The 17,602-nt window shown below is 43.3% G+C and overlaps 1 protein-coding gene across 2 annotated transcripts in view; it reads right to left on the bottom strand.

Moving 5' to 3' along the window:
• The window catches only part of LOC308296151 (protein crumbs homolog 2-like), a 54,161-nt gene extending 37,486 nt beyond the window's left edge, over positions 1-16,675 (bottom strand). The window contains exons 1-2 of one of the 2 annotated variants that reach the window (XM_080739304.1): positions 15,927-16,675; positions 7,713-7,874 (exon numbers count right to left, since the gene is read on the bottom strand). In XM_080739304.1, the coding sequence (XP_080595430.1) occupies positions 7,713-7,782 (70 nt within the window). In that variant the 5' untranslated portion in view covers positions 7,783-7,874; positions 15,927-16,675. Of the gene's footprint in view, positions 1-7,712; positions 8,192-15,926 lie in introns of those variants that run through there. The other variant, XM_080739303.1, reaches the window with a different exon arrangement.
• Positions 16,676-17,602: the final 927 nt, after the last annotated feature.

Consider the following 17,602-nt stretch of genomic DNA (forward strand, 5'->3'; position numbering starts at 1 on the left):
GACTGACAGATTGGTCACTCAAGAGCAAAAACGAGTGTAAATGGCGTGCGCACGACGTTCGGATCGTGTTTTATAGCTCCCGTTCGGCGGACCGGGAGACATAATGGCCGCCAATGGGCGCCGCCATTATGGGTCTACTGCTGTCCACTCGCTAGTCCAGACTCTAGGAGATTATCGTTGGGCACACTCTAGTGGATAGTACTAGTACTACATTCTACAACAATATGATCCCTGTTGGGTTAGATTAAAGCTAACTTGGAAATTAATAAAATTCCTGGCAGTATAGGCGCACAAGCCTATTGTAAATGGCTAGGAGAGAGTTTAATGATTTTTCAAAAATTGCAGATCTACAAGCTCGCAGCGCAGCACTCGGTGCCACGCTGTGAGCTTGTATATCTACTATTTTTCAATAGTTAAAGCACAAAATGTGAGTGAATCCTTGTACCCAGGGCCCAGAATTTGGTGCAACACCCCTGGCTATATACTGTATATAGCCAGGGGTGGCATTTTAACTCCAGGTTTGGCATTTTAACTCCATTTGGGTGGAAAAGGCCCGGGGGTAAGAAATCTACAGTTTGCCCCCCGGTTAAATGTCAAAGAAAAGTCCCGCTGTAGGGCTCCTGGCATCAGCGCTACAGTACTATATGAGTCATAGAGAAGGGATGCCCCTGGCAGCGCAGCCTGGCTCCCACACAAGGTTCGTTCATAGGAATTCTATTGAGTCGCCGCGGGAGACGGCCTGTATTGAGCTTTGTGCTAACTTTGTTGGTAGTCTAAAGGGCTGCTCGGCAGGTGGCCACACCAAATAACACACAAAAATGCACAAATCCACAGCACATTAGTCACACTTGCACGTACAAAACGACGAGTGTGAAGACTTCCAGACATAATGTATCTGCTCGGTGTCATCCGCAGCCAGGAATTTGAATGAATATATAGTCTAGATGGACAGGGGGGTCCGCGTGCATAGGGTGGATTTTTTTTTTTCGCCACCAGTTTTTTCTTAATCCTTGAAAGGTACATTTTAAGATTCTGCCAGGTACCAACCTGAAATATGTTCTCATGGGGTTAATTTTAATGATTTATTGCACCTCCCATTCACTTACTATACAGGGAAAAAAGACCCCCCCCAAAAAAATTCTTCTTTAAGTAGGATGTGAGGGGTCTAACTAGGGGTTTTTCATGATTCTGAATACACTGCAAGCATTTGTTTTGCACAAAACACATTCCTTGGGCTGAAAACGGCCCTACAAAACTATGGTTTCGTGGTGAAAAGTGACGAGTCATCACTTTTCACAGTTTTGTGGGGTAAATGTTTAGCCTTAGGAATGTTTTTTGTGTAAAACAAATGCTTGCAATGGATTCAGAATCATGAAAAAACGCTAGTTAGACCCCTCACATGCTACTTAACACATCGACTGCCCACTAGGAGGCGCCAGTCATCCCCTCTGAGTGCCCCCATAGCACTTCCATAGAAGAATACGAGGCCCTGTTGCGTCAATGCATGCGTGATGACGTCACTTGGTCACATGAGCGCAGACAGGATGTTATTGTGTAACTTACTGTATGGGCTAGTGTTGATCATAGCTGTTCATTGCCGATCAAAATTTGGACATTTTGCCGCACGCGGCCACAGTTTTAGCCATAAAACAAACATCGGAGATAAAGGGCTTTAAAGATGGGGAAATGCATTGGAGTATACGGAGAAAAACGGCCGCGCGATGCTCTCAGCGTCGACTCGAAGCGACTAGCGGCTAATGGGCTACATCCAGGCGTAGCCCCGACCTAACGGTGAGATATAAAGTTATACTGTAATTACAGTAAACGCGCCCAACGCGTCGTGGGCCTCCAGCGACATCAAAGAAATTGTCGCGTTGACACCTCGTGGGCACCCGCTGTGTTAAAGAAGAATTTTGAGGGGTCTTTTTTCCTGTAAAGTAAGTGAATGGGAGGTGCAAGAAATCATTAAAAATGAACCCCATGAGAACATATTTCAGCTTGGCACCTGGCAGAATCTTAAAATGTACCCTTCAAGGATTAAGAAAAAACAGGTGGCGAAAATAAATCCACCCTATGCACGCGGACCCCCCTGTCCATCTAGACTAATATTGTTGTTGTCAGGTGGAAACTTTGTATGTCCAAAACCATTTGTTTTGTATTTATCACTTTTAACTCTTTGTGTGCCAGCGCCCTCTAGGGGCCAAAGAATGCCAGCGCATCTCTCATAGGCGAGCGCTTTAGCTTCCAGGACTTCAGCTTCCAGGACCTGACGTGCTCACGTTGATGCACGGCATGGAAATGTCCCGGATGAAGATGCTAACAGAATGGCTATTCCCATTTTGTCATCTAAAAGATCATTTTTGGGCGATTTCGCCGTAAATAAACCTCGCGCCGCTTTCCTAAAACACAAAAAAGAGATATAAGCCTTTAAAGATGCGGTCTTTCATTGGATTAGGCGGAGATTGGCGATTGCGTTCGCAAATTACGGCCGGCCGGGACGTTGTTAGCTTTCGGCTAGTAGCTACAAAAATCAAGCCAGGCTTCAGAAGGCCTCTTATCATTTTATTCATTTAATTAAATAAAGCCGAACTACTTCGGGATCGGCACACTCGTGTACTCATCGGAAGCGGCGCCGAACATCGGGTGAACATTGGGGAGCTCAAAAATGTATTTTAAACCATTTTTAATGGAATATATCGTCGGACAGAGTAGAACGGCTAGCTGGCTAGCGGCTAGCGAGCCAGGACCACCCACGACTCTACAAGCAGCTCGGGGTAAGTGAATTAATAAAAAAAAGATTGTATTGGATTGAAATAAAGCCGAACTAGTTCGGGATCGGCACCAGATGAGTTAAAATGATTTAAACTAGTGAAAACAGCCGATCTACAAGCACACAACGCCTCGCGGTGCGAGGCGTTGTGTGCTTGTAGATCGGCTGTTTTCACTACTTTTGTGCGACAGCCTTGTATGATGAAGCAGGGCTTTGCTTTGCGAAAAAATGTACAAATTTGAAACTTGGAGATACAAGGTTTCTGCCCGACAGTGACGATATTATTTTTACATGATATGGACGCTAATGGTCAATATATTTCGGACGTGGTTCTTGTTATGACCCTGGGGTCATTTGTGTATTTTCAGTTGCCCTGTTCTGTAATCTTGTGTTTCTGAGGTGGAGAGGTGCTGCTGATTGCCAACATCCAAAACACCCAAACTTTTTTTTCTTTTTTTTCAAGGACCCCCCATAACTCTGAGTGTGCAAATGGAACCAAATGAACCCGTGAAGGGTTCATTTGAAACTGGTATATTCAGTGATTGTATTTCATTCAAATAAAAATATAATTGGTACATTTTCCATTCATTCTCCTCACTAGAATGTGTGGTGACCATATAAAGACTTCCACCATGGCCCGTGTTACGAGCATAGCTAGATTCGGTTTTCAGGGGTGGCCAGCCAGTCCTCGACCAATCAGGGTAGAGTATGGCCATAGTTATGTTATGATATTTAGTTATGATGGTCAAAATAAAAGTTTTGAGAACCACAGTCGCTCTGAATTAAGAACGTCTGCTAAATGCCTATATTGTAAACTACTGAACTCATAAAATGCCACAGTCTCGTAGTAAATCAGTATCATATCCTGAAGCTGGAGACGTAGGCCTACCGATATTCAGTGATTGGGTCTAATGATCAAAACGAGAACATTATAGTGGTGTAAAAAATCTATAAAAAACTGAACATTTCCACGCTGTAAGGCCAGTAAGGGACAAGATGACCCCCGGCCACTTTCATTATCACTGAATACACCTTTAAAGGAGTCCCCCAGCAGGGGCTCAATGTCATCAAATCATTGGCTTAGGAATGCGACAAAAACATGAGGCTTGGTGGGTTGCGTATAGAAAATAAGTAATTTGTTGGGGTTAACTACTCCTTTACGCAACAATGAGGGTCCCTAGACCACACTTTGAGAAACCCCTGACATTATTGTACATGATAACTACCCAGTCGCAGCTAATAATAGTGAGATTCGGGGGTTGTTTTTCTTCAAAAACCATTGCGGTTTAAAGTGCCAGGGCTCTCTCTCTCGCCACACTTCTTAAGACCCCCGGTCCCCCCCCACCCCTCCCCACCCGTGCGCTCCTCCATTCAGCGCTCAGACAAAACCCAGTGCAAGCCGGGTTCTTGGCCCGTCACCATGGCGATGGACAACAATGGCCCTCGCATCATGTGATCACGCCCGAAAGCCCTGCCTTCTGTCCGCCGCAAATTTAACGAGGTTCAGGCGCTTCCCACAACGAAGGTCGCGGGAAAAATGGGTCAACCGGGGCTTCATTAGAGGTGGGGTTTAAGATATCCCCCCCCATATACATACATACACACACACACACACACACACACACACACAGCCCGGTCACACCCTGCACAGACATGTTTTATCAGAGCTCTATAGTAGTTGTTCCCAAACTTTTCAGCTCGAGACCAGCAGTGAAAGTTTTCACTACCTTCTTAAATGATTATTATATTAATAGTTTATTAATAGTTTTTTTTAATGGAATTCATTTGAAAAATGTTGGAATTTGTTTTCATTCAATTTTTTCCTTGAAATCTTTTACATAATAATTTAAACTTTAATTTAAACTAAATGTACCTCCACCGGCTGTCTGTCAGCCACATCACGTCACACTTTTGCCCTACTCATATCTCCGCCACCATTGCCCCTATCCATGAAAAACTTTGCACACACACTCCACCAAACCACAACCTCCACCCCTCATTTCTCACATGGCCCTCTTCTAGTGCCACCATCAGGCCGATTCTTGCAAAACACATTTTTGGACACTGCGCCTACAGATTTTGCCCTAAAATCACGCAAAGCGGTCTATAGTCATGTCATTAACATGGATCTGTCCCATTTAGCGCCACCATCAGGCTGATTTTTTAATGGCACTTACAGGAGTCTTACTGGTAAAACTTAAAAACTAAATGTAGGAAACATAAAAATAAAGCGGTATTTACTCGCGACACATCAAAATTGGTCGATGACCCAGTGTTTGGGAAACAGGGAGCTATAGTGTAGTTGGCTTCATCATAGACACATCAGTGCATCATCACAGTTGCACAAGCCTATTAGACCCCCTGCACTGTCGTCATCCATTATGAATGAACCGTTATTAAGCACTCAAGCCAATTAAAGAGATGTGTGTGTGCCACAGATTATGCCAGATTATAGATTTTTAGATAAGCCTAGCCTGCTCATCTAAACCCAAGCCCAGTTCCAGTCATAATTAGACTGTCACAGTGGTTCTCATAAGTGGGGTCCGGGGACCCTAAGGGGTCCTTGAGGCGGTTCAAAGTGGACCCTTACAGGTCTGTAACTCAGGGAGTTATGAAGGTCCTTGAAGTCGGACGGCATCGCATTCATTAGATCAGTGTTTCTCGAACTTTCACATTTCAAGGTTTCCCCTTGACTCTGACAGTGTACAAATGGAACCAAATGGACCCCAACGGGTCCATTTGGTTCCATGTGTATGTACACTGTCAAGAGTCACAGACTTGTATGGGTCAATTTAGACTCCCATAAAGGAACCCACAGAGTCCCTGGAATCCACTTTTTGAGAACCACTGCATTATCTTCATTCAATAAATGCATTCCTAGTTGTTGAAACAATTTAGAAAAGGCCATGAAAAACACAACAATGAAATGGCTAAGCTTTGCAGCCTCTATTGTGCATTGAATTCTGGAGTGCAATACTATATACTGCATTATACACTAACACTATCAATGATGTTGTGCTGAATACAATGAAAGCCACTGTGGTTCCTCAGATGTCTGGTCTTCCCTGTGTGAAATATACACAAGTGATCATCTTAAGATAGACCTATCACTGTCACTTTGGCTGTCCAAAACCATTCCTTTATTGTTATTTAATTGAATAGTGAAAATAGCAGATCTATAAGCTCACACAACTCATCGCATCGCAACACGTTGTGAGCTTGTAGATGTGCAATTTTCACTACTTCTTAAAGGAGTAGTTCACCCCCAAAATGACTTTTTTTCTATTGATCACTCACGCCATGGAGACTTGAGTTCAATAATATTTTTTTGTATTTGTCGCATTCCTAAGACACAGAATTCATTATAGTAAATTTTGTTACACTACTTTTGTGTGACACTCTTGATATGATGAAGTAGGGAATTCATTTGCAAAACTTTGAAACATGGAGATACAAGGTTTCTATCCCGACAGCGACGATATGATTAAACAAGCACTGGAAGTTATCAGCCCAGTTCATTCTCTATTTCAACACACTCCTAAGTCCTGACCTTACACATGCATCTCCTCATCGCACCTTGTCCATTCATGAACACATGTACCCTGTAGCCCAAAGAGCCTACACACCAGTGGTGGATAGTAAGCTGTCCTGTACTTATGAAAAACTATTTACCATTTGTACTTTCCCTGAATATTTTGGAGGCCTAATACAGTGGTTCTCAAAGTGGATTCCAGGGACTCTATGGGTTTCTTTAGGGAGGGTCTAAATTGACCAATACAAGTCTGTAACTCTGACAGTGTACATTTGTACACTGTCAGAGTTAAGGGGAGACCTTGAAATTTGAAAGTTTGAGAAACACTGGCCTAATCCATTTGGAAGCTTATGACTCTCACTCGACTTTTGACTCGACTATATTGCTAGGAATTTACCCCCAGTACACCCAAACACACACAAATATAAATGAACCGATTTGAATCAACCAATAAAGGCCTATTTCAAAAACAGCATGTTGTGATTTGTGAGGTTTTAAATCATTTTTTAAACATTTTTGGGTATTATCTTTGAAATTTGTTTCTAAATTTCAATACAGCAATAACTCATTTGTACTTTTAAAAGTAAGTACTTTAACTCAAGTACAAAACTGACTGAGCGACTTTCACTTGTAGTTGAACATTTTTGACCAGGAGTACTCTTCGTCTCAAGTACTGGATACTTTTTCAAAACCCTACACACACACACACACACACACACACACACACACACACACACACACACACACACACACACACACACACACACACACACACACACACACACACACACACACACACACAGTCACACACACACACACACGCACACATACACAGTGGTGTAAAATAACTAAGTACATTTACTTAAGTACTGTACTTAAGTTGAGTATTTCCAATTTCCAATACTTTTACTTCTACTCCACTACATCTCGGATCCAAATATTGTACTTTTACTCCACTACAATTATTTGAAAACTTTAGTTACTAGTTACTTTACAGATATAAATTACAATATTATAAAACACATATTAACCAATTTAGCCCTATTTTATACCGTGGCTATTTAAAAATAGTCAATCTTGTAGATCTGCTTGTAGCTTGTAGATCTGCTATTTTCAAACATTTTGTACTTTTGTGTACTTGTCTTTAAGTACATGTTGATGCCAACACTTTCAAACATTTACTCAACTACATTGAATTCCGGACTTTTACTTGTGTAACAGAGTATTTCTACATTGCAGTATTGATACTTTTACTTATGTACACCATTTGAAACTTTTTCCACCACTGCACATACAGTACAAGTACATACACACGCACATACAGTACAAGTACATACACACACACATACATGTACATCATCAGTTCATCACACACTTTGCAGTCAGAGGGTGATGACGCCAACGACTCACCCATCTTGAACATCATCATGGTGAGCAGCACAGTCCGCTGGTACTTGGAGAAAACTCTCCCCAACTCCATGGCAAAGCTGTCGTCCTTAATGCTGGGAAGAGGAGCAAAGTAGTGGTAGTAGTAGTGTGGTCCTCCTGTCTGTCACTCCGCAGTCTCCCCTCCTGCATCCAGCATGCATCCAGTACACAGTAGTAAAACTTAACTGTGGTGAGTAAACCAACGGCGAGACCCCCATGCATGCCTGGTCAGTGCAGTGTGTGAGTGAGTGTGTGTGAGTGTGTGTAAGCTCTCAGGGGACCAGAGAGAGAGAGAGAGAGAGAGAGAGAGAGAGAGAGAGAGAGAGAGCTAGTGGACTAGAGTAAAGCAGAGTAATCACCCCAACAGAGACAGAGGGGGTGGGTGGGGATAAAACATGGGGCGGAGCCACTGGCCCCGGATTCTCTCAGCCGGACGGGCGCACTGTCCGACCGCTGTTGTTTTCTTGTCTCTGTTGTTACCCCTTTTTCGCCCCAATTTAGTCGTTATACCAATTAATTCCTCCCCAAACACATTTCTGTGTGTGGGGGCCGGTCATAGCCGGTTGCACCACAGGGGATTCGAACCCACAACCTTCCGTGGTGGTGGGCAGGGACTGCCCACCACCTTAGCAATATTTATCTCACCTCACCCCACTCGTACACGCATGCATGCATGCATGCATGCATGCACGCACGCGCACGCACGCGCACACACACACACACACACACACACACACACACACACACACACACACACACACACACACACACACACACACACACACACACACACACACACACACACACACACACACACACACACACACACACACACACACACAAAGCCAGTCTCATCAAAGGGTGATCACCTCCTTGTTGAGTCAACACTGAAATACAGTGCTGAACCTGCTATACCGCTGAATAAAGTTCATAATTTCACGTCAAACATTTATATTCTTCGACTTGAGCTGAGGCTTGTCTATTTTCAGAGCGTCTCGCAATGAAAATGAGCAGTCGTGGTGGGACTGCAGTCCTGGTAAAAGTCTCTTGAACCTGTGACCTAACAGTTATCCACCAGTGTCTTTGAACAGTGGTTCTCAAAGTGTTTTCCATGGACTCCTGGTTCCTTTAGGTTGGGGTCTAAATTGACCCACACAAGTTTGTAACTCTGACAGTGGACAAATGAAACCTAATGGACCCTAACGGGTCCATTTGGTTCCATTTTGTCCACTGTCAGAGTTAAGGGGAGACCTTGAAATTTGAAAAGTTTTAGAAACACCGTCTCTGAACACCTGCCTGTCAGTCCTCATGTTGCTTTACCAACCAGGGCAGTGGTGGTAGCAGGAGTTGTCACTAAGGTCCAGGTCAGAATTATCACGTGCGCGCACACACAGGGACCATGATCATTGGCACGCTATCCCTCCCCTCCACATACCCCACTCGCCATCCCCCTCCCCCAGCTATGCGAGCAGGGGGGGGGCTTATCCTAGCCGCACTCCCAACACCTTGTCGGGCAGCACAGAGCCCCCTCCCCGTGGCAGCTGGGCCGAGTCCTTCCTGACCCCCCCCCAGCCCTGCGCCCCCCGGGCGCATCGTGGCTTAACTTCAACCTGCTGCGACTGGGGAGGACAAAGTTTAATTAAACACTTGGCACGCGGTGGCGAAGCAGAGAACGGAGGCTCCTTCAGCTCTCTCCCCCTCCTCACAAAACATGCAAATGTGTGCATCTAGTCTGCTGGCAGAGGCCGTGGCCAGGGGCGTCACAAGGGGGGAGGGAAAGTGGGACTGAGTTTCTAGGGCCCAACGAGCTGGAGGGGCCTTAATTATTGTATACTTTAGCTATTGAAAAGTCGTGAAAATGTGTACAAATCTTTGAATATATGTGTGTTTTTTAAGCGAACATTTGTAACACAAAGTTTGCTTCTGGGGGGTCCCTGGAACTAAATGTTTTGAGATGGGGGTCCATGGCCAAATACATATCATTTTGGGGGTCCTTCACTTGAAAAAGTTCGAGCACCACTGACATAGAAACATAGGTTTTTCAAAAAACCTTAGAAGGATTTGAAACATTCAAAGACCTGCGCAAATTTTCACGATTTTTCAAAAAATAGCAGATCTACAAGCTCGCAGTGCGGCACCGAGCTTGTAGAGCTGCTATTTTTTAACAGTTAAAGCACAAAATAATGCGGACCGGTAATAAGGCGTTCCCCAGTCTAAATGGGTTAACCCCCTCCTCCACCTATGAAGAACATTCATGGGAGGGCCCCGCGGTGAATCCTTGTACCCAGGGCCCAGGATTTGGTGCTACACCCCTGGCCGCTGCGCAGCACCGAACAGAACGCTCCACATTCCTCAGTGACTGGCTGCTGCTTTCATTAAAAGCGACGGCACAATAGGAAAATACACACAGAGCTACCAGGGCTTTCCTTAGCAAGGCCGGCCCGGGCCAGACAAAGAACAGGCTTGAAGATGTCAAGAGTACTTCTATACCCGTGGACAGCAAAACAACCGCCTTCTTTCTGTGATTTGTGCCTGTATAATTCTGTTCTACAGTGTATCTCTCTGTACCTGACTCAGAATAGTGTCATGTTGTTTTATCTCAAGAAAGAAGATACTATCTGTATTCTAAAGTAAAGGCTGATATACAGTATGTACAGTCCATTGTTGTTTTTGACAGTGAATTTTGATTTAGTTTTAGTCATAGTCTTTTGAATAACATGTCATTTAGTTTTAAACATAATTTAGTCATAAGTCACCTGAAAAGTTGACTAAATATCATAAGATTTTAGGCGACTGAATCTACAGTTGATTTAGTCAACTGAAATGTATTTTGGCAGGCCTTGATGGCATCGTAATGACTGATTTTACACTTGGTTGTGAGCTTGTAGATCTGCTATTTTCAGTACACAACACCGGAGAGCAACTAAACATAAACTCTCTTCTCCACTAGTCCCTCCCTAAGTTTTAGTCTAGTTTTTATTTTGTTGACGAATCACAGCTTAGTTTTTATTTAGTTTTCGTCAGTGAAAAATACACAGTCGATAAACATTTTTTGTCATAGTTTTAGTCAACAAAATCAACACTGGTACAGTCTCTAAACATGCAATGCAACCATTGACTTTATACGGCGCGTCAGTTTGAAAATGCAGACGAATGGTTTCAGGAATAAAGAAAAGATAAAGAAAAGAAACGAAAGGAAAACCAAGTTCATGTAACAAAGTGTCAGCTTTTATATGGCCTACTCCCCGTATTGGACCCAGACCAATACTGATGTCAGTGTGGGCAGAAAAGATTTATGCTGGGAATTCACAAATAGCATTCCTCCATACACCCGTATTCACCTCCAGGGACGTGCTGGGCCCCTGATTCAGCCCGGGAAAAAGAGTTGGAGAGGCCCTCATTGCGCGCTATAGAGAGAGATCTCTCTCTATAGCGCTGCTGCTACTCAAAGATTTGCCATTTCAGATCATGACAAGTGACAAGCCAGTGGGCCAATTACATGAGTTATATTTCGTCGTTGTCGGGTGGAAACCTTGTATGTCCAAAACCGTTTGTTTGTTCATTTATCATTTAAAAAATGATTTAAACTAGTGAAAACAGCCGATCTACAAGCACACAACGCCTCGCGGTGCGAGGCGTTGTGTGCTTGTAGATCTGCTGTTTTCACTACTTTTGTGCAACGGCCTTGTATGATGAAGCAGGGCTTTGCTTTGCGAAAAAAATGTACAAATTTGAAACTTGGAGATACGAGGTTTCTGCCCGACAGTGACGATTTACTTTGTTGGCCGCCCAGCCCCCAAAATGGAACGATGGCCGACATTTTATTTTTAATTATTTTCCTAATGTCCGGCCTGGACCGGCCGTTCGGGAGTTGTCCCGCTTTTCCCAATGGCCAGCAAGTCCCTGTTCACCTCCGGTGTGAGTAAACGAAAAGGAATCTCTCCCAGCAGAAAACATTGTCCCTCATATCATAGGAGTCATTCAGTTTTCATTCAGTGACAGAATGCTACTTTCTTGAAACAACTGAAACATATTTATATTGCATTTATGCAATATTTTTGACTTGTTGTTTCCAATGCAAATCCACTTGCCCCAAGAATCTTCTGGAACCAAGTGACACTATCTTGATGCTATTAGTGGACTGATCTGTCTTCCTTCAAGATAACGTCACTTGTCGTTTCAACAAAACAGTCTCGGAGGAATATTTTAACCTGCGTTGGAAACAGTGAAATAAACTCATCCAGTTCACTGACGTGACCACTTTCAGGTTTCAGTAGAAAAGAGAAAAAAAACTAGGCCCATTTCTACATTAAATATCCGGTTACAGTGGACACGTTTTGATGTTTTAGAACTTGCCGCAGGACAAAGTTTATCTCATGTCTTGCGAGTCTTATCGGCCTTGTTTGGCCCTTTTAAAAGACCTGATAAAGCAACCTTCCAGCAGCAGATCTACTTAGCAGCAGTGACACTTCCAGATCACTTCCAGTCATCCAGTACTCACGCAGTACAAACCACAACGCATGGTTGTCATCATCATATATAGTAACAAAATATCTGCAGTGGCTTGCAGATATTTTGTAAGCCAGTCTGTCATCACTGCTGGCCCTGCCGTCACTAGTCATTTAAAAAATGAACTAAACTAGTGAAAACAGCCGATCTACAAGCACAGAACACCTCGCACCGTACAGTCCATTGTTGTTTTTGACAGTATGTTTTGATTTAGTTTTAGTCATAGTCTTTTGAATAACATGTCATTTAGTTTTAGACATAATTTAGTCATAAGTCACCTGAACAGTTGACTAAAATTTAATATCATAAGATTTTAGGCGACTAAAGCTACAGTTGATTTAGTCAACTCAACTGAAATGTATTTTGGCAGGCCTTGATGGCATCGTAATGACTGATTTTACACTTGGTTGTGTGCTGAAAATAGCAGATCTACAAGCTCACAACGCGTCACACTGCGACTCGTTGTGAGCTTGTAGATCTGCTATTTTCAGCACACAACACCGGAGAGCAACCAAACATAAAATGACTCTCTTCTCCACTAGTCCCTCCCTAACGTTTTAGTCTAGTTTTTATTTTGTTGACGAAATTGAAACCACAACGCATGGCTGTCATCATATAGTAACAAAATATCTGCAAGCCACCCAGTCTGTCACCACTGCTGGCACGTCACTGGATGGCAACCACAGAAAGGATGGAGGTTTAGGAATGTGTTTCATTGATTAACTTATCGTTGTTGTCGAGTGGAAACCTCGTATGTCCAAAACCGTTCATTTTGTATTTATCGTTTAAAAAATGAACTAAACTAGTGAAAACAGCCGATCTACAACGCACACAACGCCTCGCACCGCGAGGCGTTGTGTGCTTGTAGTTGTTTTCACAACTTTTGTGCGACAGCCTTGTACGATGAAGCAGGGCTTTACTTTACAAAAAACATACAAATTTGAAACTTATAGAACTTATGAGATACAAGGTTTATGCCCGACAACGGCGTTATGCTAAGGTTATACAGTGTAGGCACTGTAATGTAGGGTTGGGGTCCAACATTGAGGACCCGGGTAACCCAGAGGGTCCTTGTACTTTAAGAACCAGTGATGTATAGGAATGGTTGAAGGCAACCATTAAGGCAGGGGTCTTCAACATTTTCAGGCCAAGGACCCCTTAATTGAGAGAGATGAGGCAGGGATCCACAACGTTTTCATAGATTCCATATAGTTTCATTGTTTGACAGTATGATCATCAGTGTATTTTGGATTCATGTCATTGTGTGTTTTCAGATATTTAACCACTTGAACCGTCAATACTTAATAAACTTGACCTTTCACTCTGTACTTAGTCTGCTCTTTTTCCTCTCTACAACAAAGCTCTTTGCCGAAAATAGACGATCTACGAGCTCACAACGCCTCGCAGCGCGAGGCGTTGTGAGCTCGTAGATCTGCTATTTTTGGCTAAAGTTCTCAGATATGGACGCTAGGGTTCAGATGGTTAATATGAAAAAGGAGAAAAAAAATGTTTCTATCACAAAGATTTGGAGGACCCCCTGTAGTAACTCTGAGGACCCCCCTAGGGGTCCCAGACCCCCTGTTGAAGACCCTTGCATTAAGGAATCAGTCCGTTAAGAGGGAATCGCTAAGGAACTGGAATCGTTCAAATCCTAAAGGATCCAAAAGTGACAACCCCTGCTGCTCCCAAGCTGCTGTTCAGCTTATCATCACTGCCATATGTGCCATGGACATGTAGTCAATGGTGGACAAAGTACAGGTACTCAAGCCCAGTACTTGAGTCAAAGTATAGATACACCTGGTCAGCTGTTACTCAACTACAACTGAGAGAGAGTTCCTCTGTCAAATTTACACTTGAGTTAAAACAGTGGTCCTCAGCCTTTTCAGGCTGCGACACCCAAAATAATCATATTTAAACTGGGGACCGCCCACTCTGACGAGCACTAAGAGTTGAGGCATTACATTTTGTATACCACGGTTCTATTTTGAAAATAGCAGATCTACATGCTCTGTGAGCATGTAGGCCGCAGGCATTTAGACCAAAGGCCTAGAAGTGTGGTTCTCTAATCCCTAGCATCCTTTAAAAATCGCCCTGAAAAACCACTTAGAGGCGGCAGCCGTTCGCAACTGGCAATAACAAACCTAGTTCTGGTCCATAGCGTTAGTGGAGTTCTCCCTAACACTATGTTCCTCTACCTCCCAAATCCTTGGCAAATCCGGAAAGACCAGTCGTCTGGTCCGAAAAAAACAAAAACTGTTTCACCCTCACCAAACCAAAGGTATCAGTGGACAGTTGAAAGCTTACTCTACTTAGTGGATGCGGTAAAAAGCATTGGGGGGTAGGCGAGTGCTACAGTAAGTGCTATGGGCCTAGGTGGAGTCTGAAGAGGTGAGTTTTCAGGCCATGGCGGAAGATAGGGAGTGAATCTGTTGTTCTTAGTGCAACAGGAGTCTATTCCACAGTTTGGGGCCAAGAGGGCAAATTGTCTTGGACGAGTAGATTTTTGTCGTGGGTTTTGTTCTTGCGTCCCTGGTTACAGACCCATAACCTAGACTACAGCCAAAACTTACACCAAAAGGTAAGTAAACAAACATTCCAATCAAAACCAAATAATATTACCCCCAACAAAACCTTTACAGAGGAAACCGTGTGGGTGGTAGTTTACAGGGGGTGGGGGGGTTAATGAGCAGCTGATGCTAATTCATCCATTGAGTGGGTAATTGATCTTCATGACAATCAGTTAGTGCCCAGTGAGACTGTAACTGATTGTCCATTAACACTTTGACCACAACTGTCTCAGAGAGACAGCAACAACAGCACACAAACACCTGCCTCGGAGACGGCAACAGCACTACACAAACAAGTGTTTCTTTAATTCTAAAAAAATATATTATATATCTATATATATTTGTATTCTTAGCACACTTTTAGAAAGTTAGTTTAGTTCGTTTTTTCTTTCTTTTTAAAAAAAATAATGATTAACCACTTTCAACCTTGCATCCCTATTTTGGGTATGTGATTATAGGCAAAAAGTAATACAAAATACAGTAGTTTTTGGTTTTGTTTCAGTTTTTGTAAACGTATGAATAGGGCTTAAGAAGTGGTTAACAAATATTAAGCATTCGGATAAGCAAATTAATAACCCCAAGATCACATTCAAAATTGAAAAGGACAAATGACAAGCTACTGTACAGGTGCATGCACAATAAAATCCACAGTGTGAATCTAAACTCAGAGACCCTTACAGATCCATGTGTTTACATTTGCACACTCTCAATGTTAAACGAACACTGACAATTTCACAATCAATGTCGGCCTATACACAACGAATATAACAATGGTATAAAACACTGTTTTTCAAACTTCCACATTTAGGTCTCCCCTTAACTCTGACAGTGTACAAATGGAACCAAATGGACCCGTTAGGGTCCATTTGAACGGGTCCATTTGGTTCCATTTGTACACTGTCAGAGTTACAGACTTGTAATGGGTCAATTTAGACCCACCTAAAAAGGAACCCACTTTGAGAAACACTGGTCAAAAATGGACTTTAAAATGTAATTTAAAAGATGGTTTTGAATGGAGAGAGAGAGTGGGAGATGGCCTCATTGTCTGGGTTTCTCTACAGGGCCAAGTACCATTTGACACTTCCCACCTTCTCCGGGAGAGAGGGAGGGAACGGCCTACCTTGTAATTTATGGGCTTGCTTATAAAGACCCAGACAGGAGATTTGCAGTAGATACTCCATCTCATCTCTGGCCTGTCCTCCCCTAAAAGAGACTTACCCCACACATACATGCATTGTTGCACACACACAGGGGCGTCACAAGGGGAGGGAAAGTGGGATTGAGTTACTAGGGCCCAAGGTGGAGGAGCCATAATTATTATATATACTTTAGCTAGTGAAAAATAGCAGATATACAAGCTCACGGTGAGCTTGTAGATCTGCTATTTTTGAGAAGCAGTGAAAATGTGTGCAAATCTTTGAATATATGTATTTTTTAAGCGAACATTTGTAACTCAAATTTTGCTTCTGGGGGGTCCCTGGAACTAAATATTTTGAGATGGGGGTCCGTGGCCAGATACATATCATTTTGGGGGTCCTTCACATGAAAAGTTTGAGCACCACTGACATAGAAACATAGGTTTTTCAAAAAACCTTTAAAGACTTTTAAGACAAAAATCTACAATCTCGCAGCACGGCAGCTTGTATATCTGCTATTTTTCAATAGTTAAAGCACAAAATAACGCAGTGAATCCTTGTACCCAGGGCCCAGAATTTGTTTTGCGACGCCCCTGCACGCACACACACACACACACACACACACACACACACACACACGCAAATTGCCTCTTATTTGCGTCCAGATGCCCTGCTCGCATTTCCTTGTGCACACATGCGTGCGCGCGCACACACACAGGGGGGCCGCCCAGCTTCCCCCTCCCACCACAACCTCACAGCAAAGAGGAGCTGAATGTACCATTCATTTACTGTGGGACCCTAAACAACACCAGCACCCTCTAGAAGACCAATTGCTTGGCGACCCTTTAACTTCACAGCACCACTAGCTATGCCCCCCCCCCTGCCCCCCTTTCTTTTGCCCTGTCAACAAAGAATGCTGGTGGAACTTATAAGACTGCCGGGTACTCATCCAGGGTGTCTGTCTCGTGTCCCTCTGCACCCGCAACTGTTGAACTGTAGCATGAAGAAAAAAATAAAGAAAGAAAAAAATCAGGGAAGGGTTTTATTTGTAGATTGTCAAAACCAGGGGTGTCACAAGGGGAGGGGGGAAGTGGGACTGAGTTACTAGGGCCCAAGGTGGAATTTATTTTATACTTTAGCTATAAAAAACAAGCTTGTATATCTGCTATTTTTGTAAAGTCGTGAAAATGTGTACAAATCTTTGAATATTTTTTCACAATAGAACTGTGTTATACGAAATGTAATGCCTAAACTCTTAGTGCTCGTCAGGGTGGGGGGGTTCCCAGTTAAAATATGATTATTCTGGGGGTCGCGGCCTGAAAAGTTTGAGTACCACTGCCTCAAAGCATGGCGCTGAACCTCAAACTTCATCCAGTGGTGTCTTGTTGTTCAGAGGCCAACAGTAAAACATTTTGAAACGCACCGAGCAGCTTCCAAGCGTCTGTGTGTTTCATTATACGACTAGAAAGCGAGTTGCTGCAGAAAAAGAAACATACGTGCTCAGCAAACCTTTCCCCGAGATGAATAAAAGGTTTAAAAAAACAGTGTACAAACGTCCACCAGAGATTAGATATGATACATCTCAGTGATATCTGCAAAGCACTGCAGTTCACTTCCTCGTAGGGGCATTAGTCAGGGTCCTGGGAGTCCCTGTAAGAGG

The sequence above is a fragment of the Nannobrachium achirus genome (assembly GCF_963921795.1).
Source record: "Nannobrachium achirus genome assembly, chromosome: 12".
NCBI lineage: Eukaryota > Metazoa > Chordata > Actinopteri > Myctophiformes > Myctophidae > Nannobrachium > Nannobrachium achirus.